We start from the raw sequence: 27644 nt of genomic DNA on the forward strand, positions 1-27644 counted from the left end.
TCAACTTGCACCTTTCATAGCGGACATGGACACAGACAATGGAAGGGGGGGGGGGGTTGTTTTCTCTCTTTATTTGAATTTGAACAAAACACCAAAAACATGGAACTGTGGCCCCGTATTGCAGCTGAGAACCTTGTTTGCTTTTCATCTCTGGCTACCCGTCTGCCCAGGGCCAGGAACAGACCTTTTAGGGGGTATGTGCTCAAAACACAAACCGCGGTAACAGACTCGTTGAAGAATTACTACTGTGATCGTTTAGTAACATAATATCAATAGATGGCCACATCTTATAGAGTAGAGGAACCGCTGATTTGGCCTCGTTTTTTGGCTTGCTCCTCAAGAAATGCTGGCGGCCATGACAGAAGCCAAACGTGAGTTGGCTTGGGGGTGTGGTTTGATGTGTGTATTTCTTGGGTGTGTCCTTGTCACCACCAAGACACACCCATCTGTCAGAACCTTGCCTGCAGCTGTTTTCCCCCACTCAATCACAACATTCAAACCTCCTGCAGGTCGAGTTCAATAACTACAGGCAGATAGATGTCTGGTGAGATGCCGGAGGAAGCTTTGAATAGGTCAGTAGCCTACAGAGTAATGTGAGAAGAATGCCATTTCTGAATTGATGTAGATATTGTAAACTAAGTGTTTTGATCACGTTTAAAATGTATTAACAGGTCAATGTAGAATAAACAACCCTTTACATAATACCACAGAAGCAGTGTTCTGCTAATATAACAATGTACACCTTTCATCATCATTCCCAGCTGATACAGATACTGCGCCTATCGGCATTGCCTGGTGAGAATGGGGCTACCTTGGAAAACATGTCGGGGCGATCATACCTTCCTTTGTGGTGTCCCGTATTCAACAGGAGTTGATCCTGGTGCGGAATAAACAGGGTTTCTCCCACAATTCATTAAACAGAAGAAGACAACATAAGTAAAAGTTGTGTCAAGTACAATTTTAATGCCGAGTGCAAGATCTCTCTCCATTTAGAGACATCAGTATCAAGCCCGTCTGTCAGTCGGGACTCACATCATCTTGCAAGTCTCCAGGTGCTTGTTCCATAGATGCATCTGTGAACACATACACAGTTGCGGTTGTATTACCAACGGCAGTGAGGATAGGTGATATTTGACAAACAAAAATATACTATGTTGAAGTTTGAAGAGGTCAGACTATACCTACCTAATTCTGGGCAACCCATCGACGACCGTTGGTGAGCAGGCAAGAGGTGGGGCTGGAGGTGAGGTCTTTGCCAGCCAGCGCCCCATTGATAGGCATGGCAGCATAGATCAGTTCCTGACCCCTCATCAAAGACACTGGTCTGTCACACACGAACACGGAGCACTGATTACATGATCAATGGTGGTCCTGATTAGCGTAGTGGAACCAACCTGATCGCTGCATTCACCTTTCAATTTCACTTCAGATATCATATGTGACGTGAAATAGAATGTTAAACGCAGTGATCAGGCTGGTTCCACCAGGCTAGGTTATGAAGGTGAATTGGGACAAAACTCTAAACTGTTTTGACCTTTGAACAGGTCAAATGTCACCAACCTAATTCAAGTGTCCTCCCTGTTCCATGTATAGGAATGCTCACGGCGAAGTCATGTCTGCGTGATGCTGAGGGTCCCCTTGCTGGTCTTCTCTATGTTGCAGGTTCGGCAGCAAACTGGACATCTCTCAAACAACTGCAGCAGGCAATCTGAATAAGCAATGTACTTCCTGGTCGAAACATTGTAAGTAAACAACCAAATGTTCAAGGACTCGAAGATTACAACGTGGCTGTGAGTGATTAGCTACCTCCTTTTGAAGTAGTCCCTGATACACGTGATTTTTTATGCATTTCATTTGACGATTGTACATTGGCAATACCAAGGTAGTTTTTTGTTTTGTTTAAATATGATATGGCTTAATTGTAGACGTTGGGTACATTATGACCTAAAAGCTGTTATATAGTGCGGCCCTTGTTTGCCGATGTGAAACGGAACAATTAGCTTTCAAGATAAAACTGAATAAATATTAATAGATTTATTGTTCGGGCTAGGATTATATCATTAAAAACCTGCCTAGGTTCTCTATAGGAATAGGCCTATACAATCCTAAAATAATTGGTGTTATTACCTTTCACATTAAAATAAATCCAATCTCAATATAAAAAAATGTAAATGATGATTATTCTTCCGATACACACGGGCAAATGGATAGATTAGGTATTGTCAAGAGAGTTGTTGTCTCTAGTGTGTGGCAGGCTGGTTAACACTGGGATAAAGTGATTCAAGTTAACGGTAGAACTAATACAATAATTGGCTCATGGAAGCACTTCTCTAAGCGAGAGAAAGGTATATTATATATTTCTATAGAAGCTATTTATGTTCACCTTTTATATTCTTGATCCTAATGATATAGGCCTAGGTGTTTGGCTTGCGGTCGGCTCTGGCACGGCCGCGGTACGATATAACAGGAATACTGTTATATCATGTGATAATATATATAAATATATAAACAGGATATGATGCGATGCCTAAGACACATTTTACTTGCGGTCATTAGCGGCCGTTAGAATCTATGCTCCATTTTCCTTTCTTTTGTCGTAATAGAACAGGATATAATGAGGACGACATGAAATATGTCTTGCATTCAATGGTCATAAAAAAAAGGACTGGTCTTGCGATATATTTAGGTTGTTTTCTCTTCATTAAAAACAAATAGAATAAAATGAACTGAGCAGGCTGGGTTGACAACCTTACAGGTTTGCTAGGACTTTCTAAATATATGAGCAGGCATTTATAAGATTGTGCTGTTATTATTTCTATTAATATTATCTGATATTGTTACTATTTTCTTATATATATATATATATATATTTACTTTTTTACATGTTATTTGGTTAGTTCTCTTAAGCATCCTCATAGATATTTATGTTATCATGGGACTGCCCATATTTCCTTCTGGACAACACCAATTGGTGGCTAAGGGTTTGCCTTAGGACGCATCAGGGAGATGGTCTGATGGTCTTAGTGGCAACAGACCTAAATATGGTGGGAGTTTTTAGTGGGCAGAATATTAAGACAATTGGAGGTTTACAAAGTTGCAGCTTAACAGTGCATATTATTATGGTACAGCTATATGGACACTTAATCATCATGGTGCTTTTTAATGGTAAGTTTACAAAACATTGGTTGTGGTAAGTATCATTATGGTAAGTGGGGAAATAAATATAGAAAGTTATAATTGGAATGGCTTAGCAGATCAAAAAATACACATTTTTACATGGCTAAAATAGAAAGAATATAATATCTATTGTTTACAGGACACTCATTCTACAAATATAGATGAGCTTGGGTGGGAAAAGGACTGGGAGGGAGAAATATATTTTTTGTCACGGGCAAAGAAATTCAAAAGGGGTGATTTGAATAATTAATACAAATGTTGATCCGATTGTGCAAGCTGTGCAAACAGATCCTCAAGGAAGATGGATTATTTTAAATATGCTATTGGACCAAAACCAGATCTGGCTAATGAATCTATATGGGCCAAATAACGATGATCCACACTTCTTCGAAAATATATATAATAATCTGTTGAGCTCACAAGCAACGAAATAATCTATTATTATGGTGGGAGATTATAATACGGTTTTAAGTACCTCAATGGATCGTACAGGAAATCACTCTACAAACGATCACCCTCAAGCACAAAGATCATGGATACATTAGAACTAGTGGATATATGGAGGGTGAAAAACCCTGGCCTAGTGAGATAAACTTGGAGGCGGCTTAATCAAGCTAGCAGTCTTGATTACCTGGTCTCATTCTTTCTGGCATCAAAAGTAGAAAAAAGTATTAATAGGAGACCGAATGGGATCAGACCATCTAATTGGCCTCCATTTAACTCTTACACAATTTCTAAGACAAAATCATTCATAATTGACTTTTTCTTGTACAGCAGTTCCCCTTATTGCATGGGACATGTTCAAATGTACTTTCAGAGGCCATTCAATACAACAATCATCATTAAAACAAAAACATTTTGGTCAAAAAAAGATTTGACGAATAAAAGGAAATAGAGGAAGGAACAGCGCAGGTGGTAATGGAAACTGTAGTATAGCGGCACAAAATAGGTTAGAGGAAAAACAAAAGGAATTGGAGGTACTTATTCAAGAACAATTAAGTGTAATGTTATAACAGAAATAAAGCACATTGGATGGAAAATGGTGAAACACTTTTCTTGAATCTTCAACATAGAAAATCTACCAAAAATAATTTACAGAAACTCATTACAAATAGAGTTATCCATGATTCACCAAATTATATTTTGAAAGAGGAAACTATTAGGAAAATATTTTAAGTGTATGTTTTATTTTCAGTCTCCTGAATATTCACTGAATGATGTTAACTATAAGGATTTATTTCCTGATAATAATAATAATAATAATAATAATAATAATAATAATAATAATAATAATAATAATGTAAAAATAACACATTTACAGAAAGACCTGTGTGAAGGCCAACTTACAGAAGAGGAACTTTGAGGCAATAAAATCTTTTCAGTCTGGAAAAACACCACGGCTTGACGGTATACCAGTAAAGGTATATCAGACCTTCTTTTTAAGTACTCGGAGATCCCTTATTAACATGTTTTAATTACTCCTATACAAATGGTAGACTTTCAGGTACTCAACAAGAAGGTCCGATTTCATTACTACTAAAACAGAACCCAGGTGGTAAGTATAAAGATCCAGTCCATTTAAAAAACTGGAGGCCTCTATCACTTCAATGTTGTGATGTGAAAATCCAGGTGAAATGCAGGGCACATAGAATAAAAAAAGGTTTTACCAGATATTGTTCACCTTGATCAGACAGGTTTTTTACATGGATAATATATTGGAGATAAAATACGACAATTACTTGCAACAATTGAACATTATGAAATATCAAAGATACCAGGCCTGGTCTTCATAGCAGATTTTGAAAAGGCGTTTGATAATGTACGACCATAATTTATAAATAAATGCGTGGATTACTTTAATTTAGTTGAATCTCTTATACAATGGGTTCAAGTTATGTACAGCAACCCCAGATGTAAAATAGTAAATAATGTTTACCACTCAGAAAGTAGTGAGCTTTAAAGAGGAGTAAAACAAGGCTGTCCGTTGTTTCCATATCTATTTATTATGGCCATTGAAATGCTAGCTATTAAAACAAGAACATCAAGGGTTTAGAAATACAGGGGATAAAAACAAAAGTGTCAATGTATGCTGATGACTCTGGTCCGCAATCTGGATCCCTGAACAGTCTAATTGAAGGTCTTGATCACTTTTCTGGCCTCTCGGGATTAAAACCTAATTATGACACAATATTACATACTGGATCGTAAAAAGAAAAACAGTGTTTACACTACCTTGTAGTTGGGCTTAGGGTGTAGTAGACATACTTGGTATTCACATCTCAAAAAATATAAATGAACTTACCACAATTCATTTCAATAGAAGGTTGCCAAAATTGATAAGATTCTGCAACCATGGAGACTCTTGTCTATTTATGGAAAAATCACATTGAATAACTTTTTGGTCCTATCACAGTTTAATTACTTACTAATGGCACTGCTCACTCCAGATGACTCGTTTTTTAAAATCATATGAGCAAAAAAGATTTCATTTTATTTGGAATGCTAAGCCAGACAAAATTAAACGTACCTATTTATATAATGAATATGAGTTTGGGGGGCTAAAATGCTAAAATATTAAAGCTTTAAACCTCTCACTAAAAGCTTCACTCATACATAAATTATACTTAAATCCAAAACGGATCTCCAGTAGATTATTAAGAAAGGGTCATCCTTTGCTCAAAAATTGCCTTTTTGCCTTCAGTAAAGTATCGCTCTTTCTTAAACAAGCCATACAAACAAAGCTGGTTATAATTTCAGTTTTGACAGCTTAGGATAGATAACACTCTAAAGTTTCCAAAACTGTAAAATATTGTCTGTGAGCATAACAGAACTGATATTGCAGGCGAAAGCCTGAGAAAAATCCAATCAGGAAGTGACTTATTTAGAAACCTCTGCGTTCCTATGCGTCCCTATTGAGCAGTGAAAGGGATTGCAACCAGATTCCTTTTTCTATGGCTTCCCTAATGTGTCTAGTGTCACAAGACATAGTTTCAGGCTTTTATTTAGAAAAATTAGCGTGAGCGACAACATTGCGTAAGTGGTCACCTGGTGGCTCTCAGAGGGATTTGTGCGTAATAGACAAATGCAGCCATTGTTTCTCTCGCTCCTACTAAGAAGCCAACTGACCCGGTTGATATATTATCGAATAGATATTTGAAAAACATTGATTATAAAAAACGTTTGCCATGTTTCTGTCGATATTATGGATCGAATTTGGAATATTTTTTGGCGTTGTCGTGACCGCAATTTCCGGTTGATTTCTCAGCCAAACGTGAAGAACAAACGGAGCTATTTCGGCTACAAAAATAATCTTTATGGAAAAAAGGAACATTTGCTATCTAACTGGGAGTCTTGTGAGTGAAAACATCCGCAGCTCAAAGGTAAACTATTTCATTTGATTGCTTTTCTGATTTGTGACCAAGCTGCCTGCTGCTAGCTAGGCATAATGCTATGCTACGCTATCGATAAACTTACACAAATGCTTGTCTTGCTTTGGCTGTAAAGCATAATTTCAAAATCTGAGATGACAGGGTGATTAACAAAAGGCTAAGCTGTGCTTCAATATATTTCACCTGTGATTTCATGAATATGAATATTTTCTAGTAATATTTTTTGTCCGTTGCGTTATGCTAATTAGTGTCAGTTAATGACAATTCTCCCAGATCCGGGAGCGGTAGTTCCAAGAGTTAAGAGAGCCAGTTTCATCACAGCGCTTGATGTTTTTGCGACTGCACTTGAAGAAACGTTCAAAGTTCTTTAAGACATGAAGGTCAGTAAATACGGAATAATTAACGTAATGAAGGATTGTTGTTTCTCTTTGCATATTTGAGCTGTTCTTGCCATAACATATGGACTTGGTCTTTTACCAAATAGGGCTATCTTCTGTATATCCCCTAACCTTGTCACAACACAGCTGATTGGCTCAAACGCATTAAGAAGGAAATTCCACAAATTCACTTTTAAGAAGTCACACCTGTTATTTGAAATGCATTCCAGGTGACTCCCTCATGAAGCTGGTTGAGAGAATGCCAAGAGTGTGCAAAGCTGTCATCAAGGCAACGGGTAGCTATTTGAAGAGTCTCAAATATAAAATCTATTTTGATTTGTTTAAAACTTTTTTGGTTACTACATAATTCCATATGTGTTATTTCATAGTTGATGTCTGCAGAAGCATTGCCCCATACCGGGCTACATACACAGAGAAAAATCATTCTCTGAGACAAATAGGCAGAAAGCCAACAGCAATTTGTAAAAAAAAATAATAATAATCTAGGGGGCCTCCTGAGTGACGCAGCAGTCTAAGGCGCTGCATCACAGTGCTAAAAGCATAACTACAGACCCGGGTTCGTTCCCGGGCTGTGTCACAACCGGCCGAGATTGGGAGTCCCATAGGGCGGCGCACAATTGGCCCAGCGTCGTCCGGGTTAGGGGAGAGTTTAGCCGAGGCAGCTTTACTTGGCTCATCGCGCTCTAGCGACTCCTTGTGGCGGGCCGGGGGCATGCAGGCATGAACGGTGTTTCCTCCGACATATTGGTGCGGCTGGCTTCCGGGTTAAGTGGGCGGGTGTTAAGAAGCACGGATTGGCGGGTCATGTTTCGGAGGACGCATGACTCGACCTTCGCCCGCTATGACACTTGGGGAGTTGCAGCGATGAGATCGAAAATGGGGAGAAAAAGGGGGCAAAAAGAAATAAATCTAGTTAATCTATAGGGTTTAATGGTGGTGTGATGGAGGCAGATACTTCTACATCTTAGACACAGGCCAGGAGATTTGTTGTATTACTATGTTACTTACAGCGCACTTAATTCAGACCCCTTGACATTTCCACATTTTGTTATGTTACATTCTTATTCTAAAATTGATTAAAAAAAAATTTTCCCTCATCAATCTGCACACAATACCCCTATAATGACAAAGCGAAAACAGGCTAAGAAATGTTTGCAAATTCATACAAATAAAAACAGAAATACCTTATTTACATAAGTATTCAGACCCTTTGCTATGAGACTCAACATTGAGCTCAGGTGCATCCTGTTTCCAATGATCATCCTTGAGATGTTTCTACAACTTGATTGGAGTCCACTTGTGGTAAATTCAATTGATTGGACATGATTTGGAAAGACACACCTGTCTATATAAGGTCCCACAGTTGACAATGCATATCAGAGCAAAAACCAAGCAATGAGGTCGAAGGAATTGTCCGTAGAGCTCTGAGTCAGTATTGTGCCAAGGCAAAGATCTGAGGAAGGGCACCAAAACATGTCTGTAGCATTGAAGGTCCCCAAGAACACAGTGGCCTCTCTCATTCTTAAATGGAAGAAGTTTGGAACCACCAAGACTCTTCCTAGAGCTGGCCACCTGGCCAAACTGAACAATCGGGGGAGAAGGGACCAAGAACCCGATGGTGACTCTGACAAAGCTCCAGAGTTCCTCTGTGGAGATAGGAGAACCTTCCAGAAGTACAACCATCTCTGCAGCACTCCACCAATCATGCCTTTATGGTAGAGTGGCCAGACAGAAGCCACTCCTCAGTAAAAAGGTACATGGCAGCCTGATTGGAGTTTGCCAAAAGTTACCTAAAGACTCTCAGACCATGAGAAACAAGATTTTCAGGTCTGATGAAACCAAGATTGAACTCTTTGGCCTGAATGCCAAGCGTCACATCTGGAGGAAACCTGGCACCATCCCCACGGTGAAGCATGGTGGTGGCATCATCATGCTTTTGAGATGTTTTTGAGTGGCAGGGACTGGGAGACTAGTCTGGATCGAGGGAAAGATGAGACGGAGCAAAGTACAGAGAAATCATTGGAGAAAACTGCTCCAGAGTACTCAGCTTGGGGCGAAGGTTCACCTTCCAACAGGACAACGACTAAGCACACAGCCAAAAATGTCAAGCGGTCTGAATACTTTCCGAATGCACTGTAGGTCTTTTAAATAATGCCAGGAATAAAAAAAAAATATTGATTACAATATAACAATTCACAAGACATTGAGTCAAAACAAGTATTGCAAAAGGAAGTATCTCAATGATCATAATAAAAATAATATATTTCAGCCCTACTGCCAATACAAAAATTGTGGATAAGACACAACCAAACATTGGTTTAGAGCAGTAGTTGTGGGGAAATGCCAGAATTCTAGGATGTTTGAAGTGTGAAGGGGCATTGTCAGGTGAAATTACCCCCTGGGCCCTGTTCAAAAGTAGTGCACTACATAGGGAATAGGGTGCCATTTGGGACGCACATCAAGTCATTTTTCACCCGTTGACTGTGTCCTGGGAAGTCTAGTTAATTCCAGCCTCTTTGTATGAGCTGGGAGATGATCCATCATCACACTGGCACCCTATAGTAACCCAGTCTGAGAGAAGACTGTCCGTCACAGCCGCCATAGGAGGCATGTGTTGCATCTCAAACGGCCCCCCTAATCCCTATATAGTGCACTACTTCACTATATAAAGAATAGGGGACGCACCCATGTACGCAGCTTTGAATGAGCATTGGGTGAGCAACGTTCCTCACTTGTACCTTCTCAAAGAGAAACGTGCTTCTTTTATTGCCTTCAACTGAGTTCTGTTTGCTCTCTCAAAGGTCTATATTTCCACAATCACTCCAACATTCTCCCTGGTGCCAACGGTATGCCAGGAATCTTGATGCACCTCAAATGAAACAGTTGTGTTTTTCTTCCCATTTTTTTTTGTAAATATACTCTGGAAAAACCACTACTCTAGGGTGATTGAGTTGGATAAGTTATCTACCAAACTCAGCTGGTGTTCTGTGTAATCGAATGGGGCTTATAAGCTCAGTGCTCATATTAGCTTAGTTGGGGGAAGTGTGTGTGTGTGTGTGTGTGTGTGTGTGTGCGACTGTGTGTCTTTGTGTACGTGTGTCACCGCCTGTCTGTCTGCCTGTCTGCGCCTGTGCGTGTGTGTTTGTGCTCGTGCATGCGTCGGTGTGTGTCTTTGTGTTGTGTGTGAATGCTTTTGTCCATCAGTTCACCGGGTTCAGTTCCTCTCAGCGTACCTCAGTGTTCGAGGAGGCCACTCCCCCTAGTGTCTATAATCAGTAAAACTCATACGTAATCACCATATTCAAAGAAACATGCTGTTTATACTTTTTTGCATAACAGTACCCAATGTACAACCTGAAATCCATCCAAAACATGCACCCCAACGCTAAACCACCTCATTTGTATCATGATAATCCTTTCATGTGGCCCGTATCCTGTCCTATGGAATATCTCTTTTCACCTCATTCAATCTCATCCTGCACACCTACAGAGAGAGAAGCACGAGGCTGCTTCCCTTTTGCATTCCTTTGATATTTTAAGTAGAAATTGTGCACCAATATTTAATTTTAAAAGCCTGTTATAATAAATGAAGTGCCCTTTAATAATAGACCACATGGAGAATTTAAAAAAATTTAAAGACTTGCTAGAGCCAAAATTCATTATTTTTTACATTTTGTCCCTCTGTGACTTCTAGAAAGGTTTTAACCTATTTAACCCGAACGTTGCTCCATGTTCGCCATCATTGTAAATCCCTAGTCATTTTGCTGCTTGGACAAAGTCATTTCTGAAGAATGATTTATTTAATGTGATTATTATTTATTTCATTGTAAAGGTCAACCCTGTTACGTGAACTGAACTCTTGTTTAAATGTGGTGGAACTATTCCTTTAAACATTAAACCTTTAAATCGTCAAATCCATAGGCAGTGCATCCATAAGTCTAGGGGAAGCATTGCAAGTTGAATTAAATTGCCAAAATTATATAGCCTAATTAGCCTACACTTGTCTATACATAAATAAATACAATCATTCAAAATAGTCTACTAAAGCATGATTTGGCCAGAGGAATATTAGCTTCTTTATTTAAAAAAAAAAGTTCTGGATCGTTTTAAAATCGCTTTGCCGACAGTTGCAGAACTCAACTTTCGCTACCGCTCCGCAAACAGGATTCTCACTGCTCACCTTCCCACAATCCCCTGCACATTTCTCTGCGTGCCCTCGTTGAAAACGAATTGGGGAGGAACTTCTCCTGGCTCATTCGTTGTTGGTGAAAACCTTCTGTCGGAAGTAAAGACAGCGCACGCAATTTGGGCAGTGCACTAGACAAATACCAAATACATTGTATATGATTGTTGAGTTGTGACTGTCAGTGAAAAGTAGTGATGCCCCACGTAGGCATATCGTAATATTTCAAAATACAGTCGTGGGAAAACATAGTTTGGAAAGGAAATACTCAAATCTGTATTTTAATTTATCAAAATTCTCAACTTAATTGAGCTACCAACAATACAGCCTATCTTATTGGCACCCCCGGTGAGTGCACTGCACATACTTACTATTTAGAATTGTTGGGTAAATGGTACATTTGTTTTTGGACAATAATTTCATGCTGCAGTTTAGATGGGCATCGTATTCTATTACCGTCTCCCCTTCTCGTAGGCCTATTATAATGGATCAGACAACGCCTGTTTGTCAGTGTCAGCAGAGTAGGCTAACCTGCAATTTGTCGTATTTACAAAAGATTCTGAAAATGTCTCCAGTCATATAAAGTGTAGTATAATTGCATGACATGTGTTTAGAAAAGGATAAATGTTTCCTGTGCAAAGAAATAAGTACGTATCTGATACATCCTAGGCCTTCTCCTAGGACAGCCTAGGCCAGCCATGCATTGAACTGTCTTTTTTTTAATGAACAGTGATCGAGTTATATTATAAATTATGATTATCGAATCTACTCATCACATTACCAATAGTAGGCTATCTTACATACAGTAAGTCTGCAAATGCGATGAAGCATCGAATGCTTTATTATAAAAGGTGCATTTTTATGGTGTACATTAGCTTCCCCAAACGTGAAACTCACGTGCCTCCTATTGTCAAATCATAGTGTAAAAGCAGGTGAGCTGGTTCTACCTTTTTATGGTGTTTTGTGGTGGAAAACTGAGCGGGACCAGCATAACACGTCAACTGTTGTAGAATTTGTTTTAAGTACCCCCCAGAGGAAGTTGACGCCGCACCTTCAACCTAATTTCCTGTCCGAGAAAGGAAATGCACGTTTAGGTTCCACCTCTGAAGAATGACAAAGCTACTTATTGGGTGTGGGAATTTCCATGTGGAGTTCATAGACATGAACAAATAGAGAGAGGACTGACAGCTCTGTGTAACTAGCTAGCTAACCTTATACAGCTAATGTTTTTAGTGGCCCTATGGCCAGGTGGCCCTGTGGTTGGTTCTGGATTTGTCATAAGCATTGATTTAAGGAAAAAATGTGGCTACGAATCTAGTTAGAAAGACTTAGACGAAGTTCCCGTTATATGGATAACTATTGAAAGATTGCTGATATGTGTTTTTCAACATTGTAATGGACACGTTGCAAACTTTGATAGGTAAAGCTGCTGGCAGGCTTTGGCACAGCAAAGTCAAGTCAGCCTGTGCTCATGGTTCTCACAGGGGAAGTGAAATGATAGGCTACAAATGACTTTGCTCATGATCACGCACGCCGCAAAATGACATGTAACTATAACATGCTGACCACACCGTTCGCGTCACGTGCACAAGCGTTGCAGAATAAATGTGCACATGCATGTTACTCAATCATTGCACCCACACTGCATGCACGCGTAAACAAGCGTCTGCGTAGCCACGTGCTAAAATAGAACTTGGTTATATTTGTGACGCTTGATGCGCTGCAAGTCCCGCCTCTCCCATCTCCTTTTTGGTTTTTAGGAGCAAATACACACGTGGGTGATTGAAAGATTAACTGAGGTCCACACTCCAGTCCAATTGGTGGAAATGCACCTTAAAGTTGGTCAGTCCAAAGAAGAAGAATAAACGTGAAGGAGGAGAGATTACTAGAAACAAACTCTTGTTTCTCTTTTTTATCTGTGGATTAATTGTCGGAGTAGAGGACCTTGTGCATTTCAGGTAAAATAACAACCCAATGTTTATATCCCAGGACAAATTAGCTAGCAACAGCAAGCTAGCTATCTAAATTGCCATAAATGTTTTAATGCTTTACGACCTGTCCCCAATTAACATAGTTGGTTGAGAGTTCCGTTTTGATACTCTAACCTGTGTGTCCTGATCGTGTCTGGTGTGGGTGGACAAAATCAACATGCGGACGTGTGGTCTGGTCAGTTCCTTGAATTTCTGGCTAGACACTTGAGGTTTCTAGCTGTCGCTACACCAATCAAAACAGTGGAGTGTGGAGTGAAGCAAGACTTTAGTGGTCAAAAACATTTATCTTGGGGCGACAGGGGCAGGCCAAATGCTATCATGTTATGCAATTATACCATTTATAAACTGGTTAGATATGTATTTTGTATAGAGACTAGCTAGAGAAAAAAAGTGAAAATGTAAAAATTATTAAAAGGCTATTTGGCCCTTCAAAGAGGAATAACTTTTTTGCTGTTTCTGATTAAGAAACAATGCAATGGGGTGGTAACATTAAAATAAATGTTACCAGCCCTGAATCAAAGCGTAGGCTGAAAATAATTTGTCATATCATAGGAAAAGACAACGCATTCACGTGGATTTGCACAAAATGACAGTTCGGATTTGTCACTTCAAGGCCAACTAGATCATACTTTGATTAAAACTAGGACTTATTGACTTAAGTCGTTGTGCAACATCATGGGTAACCTCTGGCCATTGACTTTCAGCTAGAAAAAGTATATTTCTTCTGGTGTGGGCATTTAACAAATGTGAAGCTTGTATTCAATTGCCCCTCCCTGTTGCACACAACAAGCTTCCATTCCCCCTGTCACAAGGGCATTTATGTCTGATTTCAAATGAAATCATAATCTCTATTACAATCAACACTTTAATTTTATTTGGCACTTAATTGGCACTTACTGTAGTGTTTATTTTTTAATGTAACCTCTTGAGATGGGAAAATGTGTTTTTTATGAAGTCGAACATGTTCTCTTTATGACAGAATGTCCAAATTAGATGAACGTGTTTTTGGACAAAGTTACACTTATCAAAAAGGCACAGAATTGGTGGAACGACCCAGTGCACTGCTTTTGACTGGAGCCCTATGCACTATGTAGGGAACATGGTGCCATTTGGGATACAGTCAGGGTGTCAGTGTGTTCTGACCCATACTAGCAGACAGTTTGTTCACATCGAGATGGGTGCTTTCATAGTCTCACCTGCTGAGCATACTGGAGAGAAACACAATGAGCTCCGGCTCGTGTCATCCGCGAACAGACGGCCATCATTACTCCATAAATACGCTTCTAGCACAGCACATTTAGTCCAAAAGCAGGGAAAAACAGGGCAGACAAAAGATACATTAGCAGGCATCTGTATCTCTGTATATTGGTCTCCTGGAACAGACTACGTAGGCGCTAAGCTATCAGCTCGGTGCGGCATAATAGAGCCGGTCTGGACAGAGATGCATGACTCATAGCGCTCATCCCTCATGAGCAATTGACAAGTTAGTTGAGCAATTTCGAATGACTTGTGGTTGAAACTGTTTTGTTGGTTAAAATCTCATTTGGTGGGTTTGCCTAGTTTGTCCTATCACTAAAATCAAGTATGTTACACAAAAATAAAATACTGTATACCATTAAGCAGCCTCTTTTATCCAAAGCAACTTACAGTCATGCGAGCATACATTTTTCATATGGGTGGCCGCAGCGTGAATTTTTCAAATGGGTGGCCCGAGCAGGAATCAAACCCATGATTATTGGCAATGGAAGCACCATGCTCTACCAACTGAGCCACATAGGACCACAATGATCATTTGTCATATTTACCTCCAAAATAATGTAACTAAGCACCTAAATAGCAGTAGGCATCCATAGAAACAAAGCCTACTGTTTGCACCTCTGGCATCTAAGCATATAATAGTGTTGTATGAGAAGCACCCAGACATCCCCTCCCCTGGTGTAGGGGCTTGAAAGGATTGTCAGACTTGATTTTTACAGGCCTCGTCTGCCTCCTACATGGTCTGCTTCCAGCAGCATATCCATAGAACTACCATGAGAATCTAGCTGGGTTCAAGGATAGTCCACCATGTCATTAATACATGAACACTGCTATCTCTCTGCAGTGGGATTCTGTGTGTGTGTGTGCGCGCAAGCTTATGTACTTGCGTGTGTGTTTCTCAAGTCTTTTCACAACAAAGAGCATATTGTTAGGAAACATGACTGTTTTTTAAATGTGTTTAGAGTCATCGACAACAACAATGCAGCGGTGTGAATCCAATAGAGACATCAGAATATGTTATGTCCCAAATGGCACTCTATTCCCTCTATAGTGCACTACTTTTGACCAGAACCCTACGGATCCTATATAGTGAATAGGGTGCCATTTAGGACGCATTCTATATGTGGAGGTAATTAGAGCTGATTTCTCTCCCCAGAGGAAGTCAAACACACAAAGGTCAGAATAACAACAAACGCCTACACACTCTGCTACTGCACTGCAGGGGCAGCTCCACACACACAGTACTTAGTGTTTCTGGAGTGCTGGACAACCTTTAATCTGTTCCCTAGGCTCACATTGGAGTTTTTTTTAACATCACAAAAAACGTCTTCCTCTTCTGAATTATAAATGGTCTTTTAGTTTAGACCAGGGGTTTCAAACTTAATTCGTGGAGGGCTGTGTGTCTGCTGGTCTTTGGGACTTCCTTTCAAAATGCAGCAATCTACAGTTGCTACGTCCATTTTTGGGCATTGAAGTAATGATATATAGCCATTGCTTCTAGAAGAATATAACTTATGAATGCCTCATGAGTAGAGGTCGACCAAATATGATTTTTCAAAGCCGATACCGATTATTGGAGGACCCAAAAAAAGCCAATACCAATTAATCGGCCGATTAAATTTTTATTTTTATTTGTAATAATGACAATTACAATACTTAATGAACACTTATTTTTAACTTGATATAATACATCAATAAAATCAATTTAGCCTCAAATAAATAATGAAACATGTTCAATTTGGTTTAAATCATGCAAAAACAAAGTGTTGGGGAAGAAAGTAAAAGTGCAATATGTGCTATGTAAGAAAGCTAAAGTTTCAGTTCCTTCCTCAGAACATGAGAACATATGAAACTGGTGGTTCCTTTTAACATGAGTCTTCAATATTCCCAGGTAAGAAGTTTTTAGGTTGTAGTTATTATAGGAATTATAGGACTATTTCTCTCTATACAATTTGTATTTCATATACCTTTGACTATTGGATGTTCTTATAGGCACTTTAGTATTGCCAGTGTAACAGTATAGCTTCCGCCCCTCTCCTCGCTCCTACCTGGGCTCGAACCAGGAACACATCGACAACAGCCACCCTCGATGCAGCGTTACCCATCGCTCCACAAAAGCTGCGGCCATTGCAGAGCAAGGGGAACAACTACTCCAAGTCTCAGAGCGAGTGACGTTTGAAAAGCTATTATCGCACACCCCGCTAACTAGCTAGCCATTTCACATCGGTTAAACTGCCTAATCTCGGGAGTTGATAGGCTTGAAGCATTGCGAAGAGCTGCTGGCACAACGCACGAAAGTGCTGTTTGAATGAATGCTTACGAGCCTGCTGGTGCCTACCATCGCTCAGTCAGACTGCTCTATCAAATATTAAATCATAGACTTAATTATAACACAATAACACACAGAAATAAGAGCCGCAGGTCATTAATATTTTAGAATCTGGAAACTATAATCTCAAAAACAAAACGTTTATTCTTTCAGTGAAATACGGAACCGTTCGGTATTTTATCTAACGGGTGGCATCCCTAAGTCTAAATATTACTGTTACATTGCACAACCTTCAATGTTATGTCATAATTACGTAAAATTCTGGCAAATTAGTTCGCAACGAGCCAGGCGGCCCAAACTGTTGCATACATATATATGCAATGAACGCAAGAGAACACAAGAGAAGTGACACAATTTCACCTGGTTAATATTGCCTGCTAACCTGGATTTCTTTTAGCTAAATATGCAGGTTTAAAAATATATACTTCTGTGTATTGATTTTAAGATTTTAAGAAAGGCATTGATGTTTATGGTTAGGTACAGTCATGCAACGATTGTGCTTTTTTCTCAAATGCGCTTTTGTTAAATCATCCCCCGTTTTGCAAAGTTGGCTGTCTTTGTTAGGAAGAAATAGTCTTCACACAGTTCGCAACGAGCCAGGCGGCCCAAACTGCTGCATATACCCTGACTCTGTTACAAGAGAAGTGACACATTTTCCCTAGTTAAATGAAATTCATGTTAGCAGGCAATATTAATTAAATATGCAGGTTTAAAAATATATACTTGTGTATTGATTTTAAGAAAGGCATGGATGTTTATGGTTAGGTACACGTTGGAGCAACGACAGTCCTTTTTCGCGACTGCGCACCGCATTGATTATGTGCAAAGCGGAACACGCTAGATAAAATAGTAATATCGTCAACCATGTGTAGTTAACTAGTGATTATGATTGATTTATTTATTGTTTTTTATAAGATAAGTTTAATGTTTGCTAGCAACTTACCTTGGTTTCTTACTGCATTCGCGTAACAGGCAGGCTCCTCGTGGAGTGCAATGTAAAGCAGGTGGTTAGAGCATTGGACGAGTTAACCGTAAGGTTGCAGGATTGAATACCCGAGCTGACAAGGTAAAAATCTGTCGTTCTGCCACTGAACAAGGCAGTTAACTCATCGTTACTAGGCCGTCAAGGAAAATAAGAATGTGTTCTTAACTGACTTGCCTAGTTAAATAAAGGTGTAAAAAAACACACAAAGAACCCCAAAAAAAGTCAAAATCGGTGTCCAAAAATACCGATTTCCGATTGTTATGAAAACTTGAAATTAGCCCTAATTAATCGGCCATTCCGATTAATCGGTCGACCTCTACTCATGAGCTCAGTGAATCCGTCTTACACCATCAGAAACCAAAATATAAGCTTGTCTCACTCCAATGGATGTAAACAATGTCACTGTAAACAAACACAGCTTCAAAACATGGTTAAAACTATCATTTAGATCTCATGGCTGGTCAGTCCTTTGACCCATAACTCCCTCTATGAATTTGAGAGTGGTTACATTTCTCCAGGCCCATCACTGAGCTGTCCATCAAAGTGGTGGAGTGGCCGCTTTGTTATTGTTTAAACTGCAGATTGCTAGTTTAAAGACCTAGACAACCAGATGAGGGGAGTTCCTATCCAATCAATGGCCTTTATTGATCAATCAAGTACAAGGGAGGAGTTTGACATCCCTGGTTTAGACTGTTATGTCGACAATACCTTCCAGTCCCACTCATCAACAACAACAAAAACACAAGCTGTGTGTGTGCATAGGGCTGTGATGGTAATTGAAGAACCTGTACAACTGACAGGTATGGGTTTCATAACTTTAGTTAAATTTAGATAAACCTAATAGCGGGAAATGATTATAAAAATAAATTATAATTATAACAGTCTAAAATCTATTATCTATGCATCTTTCTACATCAGCTCCTATTTACAACTTTCCTTTGATGCTCAAGCAGCTAATATGCGAGATGCACGGGAGTGTAGAGCGCTATAGGCTATGGGACTTCAGTAAAAAAACATTTGATGAGGGGGCTTTCTTTTATACAATACACGTTTCATTGCTTGCTAGGAGATAAATAAATCTGTTTCCTTAAAAATAAAGGTTGGATGTGTCTGACTATTCATTATTATTCAACAGCAGTCGACAAGGTTGTTCTGGCTCTGAGGCCTCTAATATTGTGTAAAATGGACAACGTGCCAATCCTCTCCAACCTGGCTATGTGGGTTTCCGAGTACATTGGCCTGGCCAATTACCGTAACCTCAAATTCCAAGAACATCACAGCCTTATGTGTGCTTTAGTGCATGTGCGCGTGTGTGTGTCCTGTAATACATACGAGAGGTGGAGAAGGTCGGTCAAGTGGAGGTTGACCCTCCGACCCAGACGTTCCATCAGGTCCAAGCCCTGGTCAGAGGTGAGGGAGCTGGGAGGACAGAAAGAGACAGCATGTTATCAAAGATAATACTCCTTCATTTTAGTATACAACCAACCAGCCACAGAACCAGCAACAACCAGCCCTGTAAATTAGCATGACTGGGTTTCCGCATCTCATTGACATGTACATAAAATAACAATTATTAGACACAGACACACGAGCTTGCACACACACACTGTATAGATGTGCATGCATGGACACATGCAAGGACACACACACACACACACACACACACACACACACACACACACACACACACACACACACACACACACACACACACACACACACACTGCCTTGCACCAGGGGAATAGGGATCAGGTGCCTCTTCAGGCTTGGCAAATCACCTGCATTTTCCAGCAATGAGACAAACAATAAGGTGCAAATGGAACCGGCGTGAGGTGTAATGGCTGTATCATATGGACGTGCGTCTCTCACACACACACACACATAGATGCATAATAATGTGAAAATGGAATGGATGTGTGAAAGTGTAATGGCTCTTTGATAAAGCCATACTCCATCTGAGCTCAGTCCAGTGGCTGCTCTCTCACTCAGAGAGGAAATCGCCCAAGGAAACAGCGTCTACGTCCCACATGGCACCCTATTCCCTACATACTACACTACTCTTGACCAGGGCCCATGGATTCTCCCTAAGGGCCCTGGTCAAAATAAGTATACTGTACAGGAAATAGAATGCCATTTGGGACGTAGACAGAGGATGCTCTGTACCCAGGAAATGACAGGGCTAGATGAAGATCGTTGGGGTGAAAGATGACATACTGTATGAAGGTATGTAGGTACTGTATGTAGGCTGCAAAATATATAATGTACTGTACGTACCCTGTTTTGTCATATGTTTTTCCTTTAAAGGAATATTGGAAGACTAAGCCAATATTGGGGTAAAAGAGACCAACCAACAGTGGTGTAAAATACTTTAAAGTACTACTTAAGTAGTTTGTGGTATCTGTGCTTTACTCTTCTATTTATATTTTGCCAACTTTTACTTTACTACATTCCCAAAGGAAATAAATGTACTTTTTACTCCATACCTTTTCCCTGACACCCAAAAGTACTCGTTACATTTTGACAGGAAAATGGTCCAATTCATGCACTTATTAAGAGAACATCCTTGGTCATCCCGACTGCCTCTGATCTGGTGGACTCACTAAACACAACTGCTTTGTTTGTAAGTTATGTCTGAGTGTTGAAGTGTGCTCCTGGCTATCCATCTATAACAAATCAAATAAAACATTGTTCCGTCTGGTTTGCTTGAAATAAGGAATTTGAAATGATTTATACTTTTACTTTTAATACTTGAGTATATTTTAGCAATTCCATTTACTTTTGATATGTAAGTATATTTAAAACAAAATACTTTTAGACTTTTACTCAAGTAGAATTTTACTGGGTGACTTTTACTTGAGTAAAAGTAAAGATACCTTAATAGAAAATGACTCAAGTATGAACATTTTGTACTTTTCCCAAAACTGCCAACCAATAACAATAGACAAAATTGTACATGTAAACTGGTGTGCATCCTCAGGTACTCTCCCCATAGGAGAACCCTTTTTGGTTCCAGGTAAAACTATTTTGGGATCCATGTAGAACCCGCTGTGGAAATGGTTCTACATAGAACTCAAAAGAGTTCTAACTGGAACAAAAATGGTTCTACCTGGAACCAATAAGGGTTCTTCAAAGGATTCTCCTATAGAGAGACAAAGAACCCTTTTAAGTTCAAGACAGCATCTTTCTAAGAGTGTAGTATGCTGGCCTGTTTGCACATAATTATAACATCCTCTAATATCGTATTACATCTACAGTGCATTCAGAATTTATTCAGACCCCTTGACTTTTTCCACATTTTGTTACGTTGCAGCATTATTCAAAAAAGTATTAAATCATTTTGTTCCCCCTCATAAATCTACACACAAGTATTAAGACCCTTTACTCAGTACTTTGTTGAAGCACATTTAACAGTGATTACAGCCTTGAGACTTCTTGGGTATGACGCTACAAGCTTGGCACACCTGTATTTGGGGAGTTTCTCTAATTATTTTCTGCAGATGCTCTCAAGCTCTGTCAGGTTGGATGGAGAGCGTCACTGCACATCTATTTTCAAGTCTCTCCAGAGATTTTCGATCGGGATCAAGTGCGGGCTCTGGCAGGACCACTCAAGGACTTTCAAAAACTTGTCCCGAAGCTACTCCAGCATTGTCTTGACTGTGTGCTTCGAGTCGTAGTCCTGTTGGAAGATGAACCTTCGCCCCAGTCGGAGGTCCTGAGTGCTCTGGAGCAGGTTTTCATCAAGGAACTCCCTGTACTTTGCTCCATTCATCTTTCCCTCATTCCTGACTAGTCTCCCAGTCCCTGCCGCTGAAAAACATCCCCACAGCATGATGCTGCCACCACCATGCTTCCCCGTAGGGATGGTGCCAGGTTTCCTCCAAACCTGACACTTGGCATTCAGGTCAACGAGTTTCATCAGACCAGAGAACCTTGTTTCTCATGGTCGGATTATCTTTAGGGGCCTTTTGGCAAACTCCAAGCGGGCTTTCATGTGCCTTTTACTGATGAGTGGCTTCCATATGGCCACTCTACCATAAAGGCCTGATTGGTGGAGTGCTGCGGAGATGGAAGGTTCTCCCATCTTCACAGAAGAACTCTGGAGCTCTGTCAGAGTGACCATCGGGTTCTTGGTTACCTCCCTGACCAAGGCCTTTCTCCCCCGATTGCTCAGTTTGGCCCGGCGGCCAGCTCTAGGAAGAGTCTGGGTGGTTCCAAACTTCTTGCATTTAAGAATGATGGAGGCCACTGTGTTCTCGAGGATTTTCAATGCTGCAGAAATGTTTTGGTACCCTTCCCCATATCTGTGACTCGACACAATCCTGTCTCAAACCTCTAATTCCTTCAACCTCATGGCTTGGTTTGTGGGACCTCATTTAGATAGGTGTGTGCCTTTTCAAATCATGTCCAATCAATTGAATTTACCACCGGTGGACTCCAAGTTGTCGAAACATCTCAAGGATGATCAATGAAAACAGGATGCACCGGAGCTCAATTTCTAGTCTCATAGCAAAGGGTCTGAATACTTACGTGAATAAGGTTGTCATTATGGGGTATTGCGTGTAGATTGACGAGGGGGAAAAAATACTCTAAATCAATTTTAAAACAAGGCTGTAATGTAACATAAATGTGGAAAAAGTCAAGGGGTCTGAATACTTTCCGAATGCACTGTATATGAGACGCTTGGCTACTCTACCTTTAAGAAAGTGAGGTTCTCTTTTTATTCCTCTTTCGAGAGCTTTTTTGAATGTTAAAGATTCAACCAAGTGATTCAAGACACGTTCGGTCACCTCCGTGGTAATTATAACAACTGGAGAGCTCAAGGAGCAACTTGTTTGTAGATGCTAGCACTTTTCCCTTGGGTCTCTCTCTCGCTCTCTCTCCCAATGTCAGGAGCTGTCAGATAAGCAGGTTAGCCTGGCCCCACTGCGGGTGGGGAAGGAGGTAGGGATAACAACTGTGCAATCATCATGTCTGCAGCAAACTCTGGAAACCACGGCAGGCAGGCACCTGCTAGCTACAGCAACACCGGGCTGGGGATGCAGGACGAGGGGGAGGAGGAAGAGAAGGAGGAGTAAGAAGAGATAGGAAAAGTCTGGGTGGAAGGTGACCTGTTCCTTTCGTCTCCCCTGGTGCGGTGTGTGTGTGTGTGTGTGTGGTGGGGTGTCGAAAATGTGGCCCATCAAGCCCGGATGGCCGGTGGCGAGCGCCCCCCCAAGACAGTGAGCGGCGGTGCTGTTGAACAGGTGAAGGACAGTGCTCTGACACTCTGCCTGATAACGGCCATTAAAGGGATTTGAGAAAGAGCCACAGGCGATAACACAGTCGATAGAAACGTATCTTGCGGTGTGAGGCTGAGCCGAAAGCAGAGTGAGTTTGACTGACTCCTGTGACCTTGCTGACACCATATCATCATTAACGCTGTAATACAGCGTGGTAATACCCACACCTAGGGACTTATCATCACAACTATTGTGCTCAAGTGCACCACCAAGGATTTCCAGCTATAGTTGCCTAGAAAAAGAGAACATCTGTATATATCAGGGTTGTTTTGAAAGATGTATGGTCTGTACTGTCCACAGTATTCCCACAATCAAAACTAATATAAGGTGAATAGAGAAAAACAGGAAAGACAGTGTTTGGAGATAACTGGTCAATGTGAAGTGAGAGTATAAATACATACAGTATATTTGGTAAATAGCAGCAAGTATAATCTTCACCATACTCACTCTGTGTCTGTAATGATGTAGCCAATGTCGCTGTGGTGGTCTTTCCCTTGCGGTGACTTTGAGTAAGCTTTGACTCCCATATGTACCACCTCCTCCTGGAGTCGCATGTCCTTCTTCTGTGGTTCTGCTAGGAGATTTCTCCCCTGTGGTTCTTCTGCCAGGAGGTCCGTCTCAGCCGCCGGAGGAGAAGGAGCTTCGGTACCGTACATCCACCTCTCCACCTCAGAGTCTACCAGGGAGTCAGAACCCTGGACATCCACCGGTTGGTCTGAGGTTCCATCATCTGGCTGGTCTGGAGCTCCATCCTCTCCTCCCATGGTCATGCTCCTCTCCTCCCAGGGGTGTGGTACAGGCACTTGGCCCTGTGTGGTCCTGCTCCTTACGTTCTCCAGACCCACTGTTCTCTGGCCCTCAATGGAGGGGTTGCCTGCAGCACCACCAGCATCACCAACCTCCAGCTCGGCATCAGGGGCATCACTGAAGGGGTCCATGTTGAGGTACTCCAAGAGCTTACTAACTAAGATTGGGTCCTGTGGTAGGATAATGCAGATCCACCAATTACAGACCCATTGACTTGAATGGGAATTCCTGTTCTAGTGATTCTATTTCTACGATAGCAACACAGGAATTGTTATCTATTTTACTGCAAAGGTTTTGCTTTATAAGAAGAGAGAACTTTCTTTTACATCATTAAGTATTACAAAAAGGATGTGTTTCCATTAAGTCTTAGTGTTTTTAGAAGTAATCCAATGAAAGTTAAACTTTTTTATTTTTGTATAATTTTTTTTTTTTTTACATCAGAGCAACTTGATGTTTCTGCAAATTCTCCACAAATTGCCAATTATTGATGAAAGGACTATATAAAACTAGACCTCTAATGAAAGACATTTGAAGGTAAATTACCGCTCTCAACTCAAGGAATATCAATCTATTCACTATGGGTTTCAAAGAGATTCTTGTGAAAATATCCTTTCGCAAATGTTCAAAAGGCTTTTCTAAGAGCTTTGTGAGTGTAAAACCAGTTTTCGTTCTTGTCCGTTTCATATTGAATATCTGCTTGCATAAAAAATAAAAATAACCCCTGTTTAAACTTTTCCGCAAAAGTAGTATACTTCATTGTGGTAAGTGTTTGCTTGGACATGAAGTCGCTATTTTGAATCCAGTGTATCCGTTTAAGAGTACACAGTAAATTAGGCCTACCTTGTCATTAGGCTCAGAGTCTGCATCCACCATTTGTTTCCCTGTAAACAATCAGAATGAGAGAAAAGTACTATTAAAGGCTATAGGCTTTACATCTAATAACCAAACAACCAAAAACATTTCCACAAAGGGTTTTGCTTTACTTTCACCCTGGTGATAAATGCAGGTCTACCTTTGTGTCCGTCTGACTATAATCTCTTGCGTACAGACTACTTAACATATACGAGCAACAATTGTTCTGGTGTGCGTTGGATTTTCACCACTGGTCATTTGGACAAATGGCGATTTAAACAGGTGTGCGCGTCTTTGAATTGCGGAAGGGAAGGGGACATCCGGCCCATAGACTTGACTGAAGCTTGCAGAGAAGAGGGGAGTGGGGAGCTTACCAACCTGCTTCTGCTCCTCGTTCTAGTCTCTTTTCTCACACGGTGCCTTCAGAAAGTATTCATACGCCTTGACTTGTTCCAGATGTTGTTGTGTTACAGCCCGAATTCAAAATGGATGACATAGATTTTTTTTGTTCATCCTTCTACACACAATACCCCATAATGACAAAGTGAGAAACAAAATGGATACAGAAATATAAGTATTCATACCCCCTGAGTCAATACATGTTAGAATCAACTTTGGCAGTGAATACAGCTGTGAGTATTTCTGGGTAAGTCTCGAAGTGCTTTGCACACCTGGATTGTACAATATTTACACATTATATATATTTTTTTTTATTCTTCATGCTCTGTCGAGTTGGTTGTTGATCATTGCTAGACAGCCATTTCCAAGTCTTGCCATACATTTTCAAGCCGATTTAAGTCAAAACTGTAACTAGGCCACGCAGGAACATTCAATGTGGTCTTGGTAAGCAACTCTAGTGTAGATTTGGCTTTGTGTTTTAGGTTATTGTCCCGCTGAAAGGTGAATCTGTCTCCCTGTGTCTGTTGGAAAGAAGACTGAACTAGGTTTTCCTCTAGGATTTTGCCTGTGCTAAGTTCTATTCTGTTTCTTTTTATCCCCCCAATAACTCCCTAGACCTTGCTGATGACAAGCCCGTACCGTGATGCTTGAACATATGAGAAGTGACGCTCAGTGGTACTGTGTTGTGTTGGATTTGTATTCAGGACATAAAGTACATTTCTTTGCCACATTTTTTGCAGTTTTACTTTAGTGCCTTATTGCAAAGAGGATGCATGTTTTGGAATACTTTTATTCTGTACAGGCTTCCTTCTTTTCACGCTTGTCATTTAGGTTAGTATTGTGGAGTAACTGTCACAGGCAGTGTTGTATGACTTGTGATGTATTTATTATACAGTATGTACCCCGGGAATGTTTGCCAAACAAATTTCCCTATGGGACAGGAAAAGTATTCATCAATTAATTATTTCATTCATACCTTGAAGCATAGCATCTTGCTCCAACAAGTCCACTTGGTCCTCCTCACCCTGGTCCATGGAATGCAGCGGCTCTCTCTTCATCTGCCTGTCCCGTATGTGTCCCACGAGCCTGGGCTTGGCTCTGGCCTCAGGCCCCTCCTCATCCACCACCTGCAGGGCACCAGAGATTATGTCTGCCAGCTGGTTCAGGTCTTTACCCATCAGACTGTCCATGTTCACTCTCTGCCTCCCCAGCTGGTTGACCACGTTCAGGATGAACCGCTCTGTGGGAGAGGGTGGAAAGGAAGAACATAAATATTTTTCATCCTATTTTCAATATATGGTATATTGGGTGGTTTATGATGTACAATGTTATACTTGATTAGACATATTTTATTTGACAATGTTTCAATGTTGATAGTAAAATGGCATGTTTGAATCAATGTCATGCCATCAACCTAAACAGAGAGCTATATTGAAATTAAATCTTCAGACAGTGCAATGATTCCTGCCTGAACAGGGACTCCTAATGGTATATGAGGGGTAATGCACTTCAGTGATTAGAAGTCTACCACCCAGACGCTTACCTCGATATATCTAGCTTAGCTTTGGAAGAAAGCAGTGTACATTTCAGCAGAGATATCATGTCAACATGCTAAGCCATTGATCAGCTTCCATACTCATTTGTGTAGACGAACTACAGCAAATAACATTGAATAGCTGAAAGTAGCTCCTCTAAACCTTTCTTACACAAGCTGTATGTGAAAGTACATCCGGAGTGAGGTTTGGTTTCGGTAGGCTACTGTACATTTATATCGGATTTTGAAGTTCACAGAAGCACGGTTGCCTCTAAATGAATAAAATAGCACGAGAAGAACTTTGAAAATGTTGCCGTGGATCCTCTACAAATGAATCTGAAGTTCACAGAAGCACACAGAAACAGAGCAAACACAAATCATTGTGGTAAAAAGAGGACCTTTACCATCCACCGTACTGAGCTGCTCCTTGGGCACCTGATGGTTGGACGCAGCCTTGAAAAGAAGCCTGTCTATGTTGGGTCTTGGAGGTTTGGAGCCACTGCCACCAAGTTGTGTCTGAGGTTCTACCTGACCACCAGGGCGTGCATAGCTGACATAGTAGAGCTTCCCCTTGGGTCCCACCACTGATCCCACCTCTGCTCCTGGTACTGGGCGGCTCTGGGTGTGTGCTGCTCCAGCCATGTAGCGCTCAAGCTGGGCAGCCAGCCCTGTGGCACTCCCCCCGGCCCTCCCTGGCTCCTGGCTGGAGTAGGCAGTCTCCACTGGGGATCTCCAGCTCCCTATGGCCCCCTGGGTGAAGACATTACCCCTCTGGGGTGGAACTGCAGACTGCAGATTGTAGAACGTAGACTTCCCCTTCTTTGGTTGTAAGTCTTCATTCTGTAACACAACCATGTTTTTTACTGTCTACAATTTTTGTTGTATTTCAAATCACTAGTGACAGTGAATTCACATTGCATTTAAAGCACGACTGAACCAAAAAAGCAAGTCTATGTGGCATTGATACAAGTCGGACACTTTTATTCTATTGTCAAAATTGACTACAAAGTGTAAATAAAATAATTTTGGTCATAAACTCACCCAAAACGTAGATTTGCGAGATA

General features: G+C 40.8%; 1 protein-coding gene and 1 long non-coding RNA gene across 2 annotated transcripts in view; both read right to left on the reverse strand.

Moving 5' to 3' along the window:
• The window catches only part of ptprn2 (protein tyrosine phosphatase receptor type N2), a 256439-nt gene that overhangs the window by 155323 nt on the left and 73472 nt on the right, over nucleotides 1–27644 (reverse strand). The window contains exons 5-9 of the mRNA XM_052506465.1: nucleotides 26985–27420; nucleotides 26023–26286; nucleotides 24636–24676; nucleotides 23436–23965; nucleotides 19042–19128 (exon numbers count right to left, since the gene is read on the reverse strand). Coding sequence (XP_052362425.1) covers nucleotides 19042–19128; nucleotides 23436–23965; nucleotides 24636–24676; nucleotides 26023–26286; nucleotides 26985–27420 — 1358 coding nt within the window. The remainder of the gene's footprint in view (nucleotides 1–19041; nucleotides 19129–23435; nucleotides 23966–24635; nucleotides 24677–26022; nucleotides 26287–26984; nucleotides 27421–27644) is intronic.
• On the reverse strand, nucleotides 938–12192 carry LOC118374296 (uncharacterized). Its single transcript, XR_004823581.1, has 4 exons — nucleotides 12095–12192; nucleotides 1561–1728; nucleotides 1186–1324; nucleotides 938–1073 (listed from the first exon to the last, which is right to left on the reverse strand). It is a non-coding gene; the product is annotated as an uncharacterized LOC118374296 (long non-coding RNA).

The sequence above is a fragment of the Oncorhynchus keta genome, chromosome 4, assembly GCF_023373465.1.
Source record: "Oncorhynchus keta strain PuntledgeMale-10-30-2019 chromosome 4, Oket_V2, whole genome shotgun sequence".
NCBI lineage: Eukaryota > Metazoa > Chordata > Actinopteri > Salmoniformes > Salmonidae > Oncorhynchus > Oncorhynchus keta.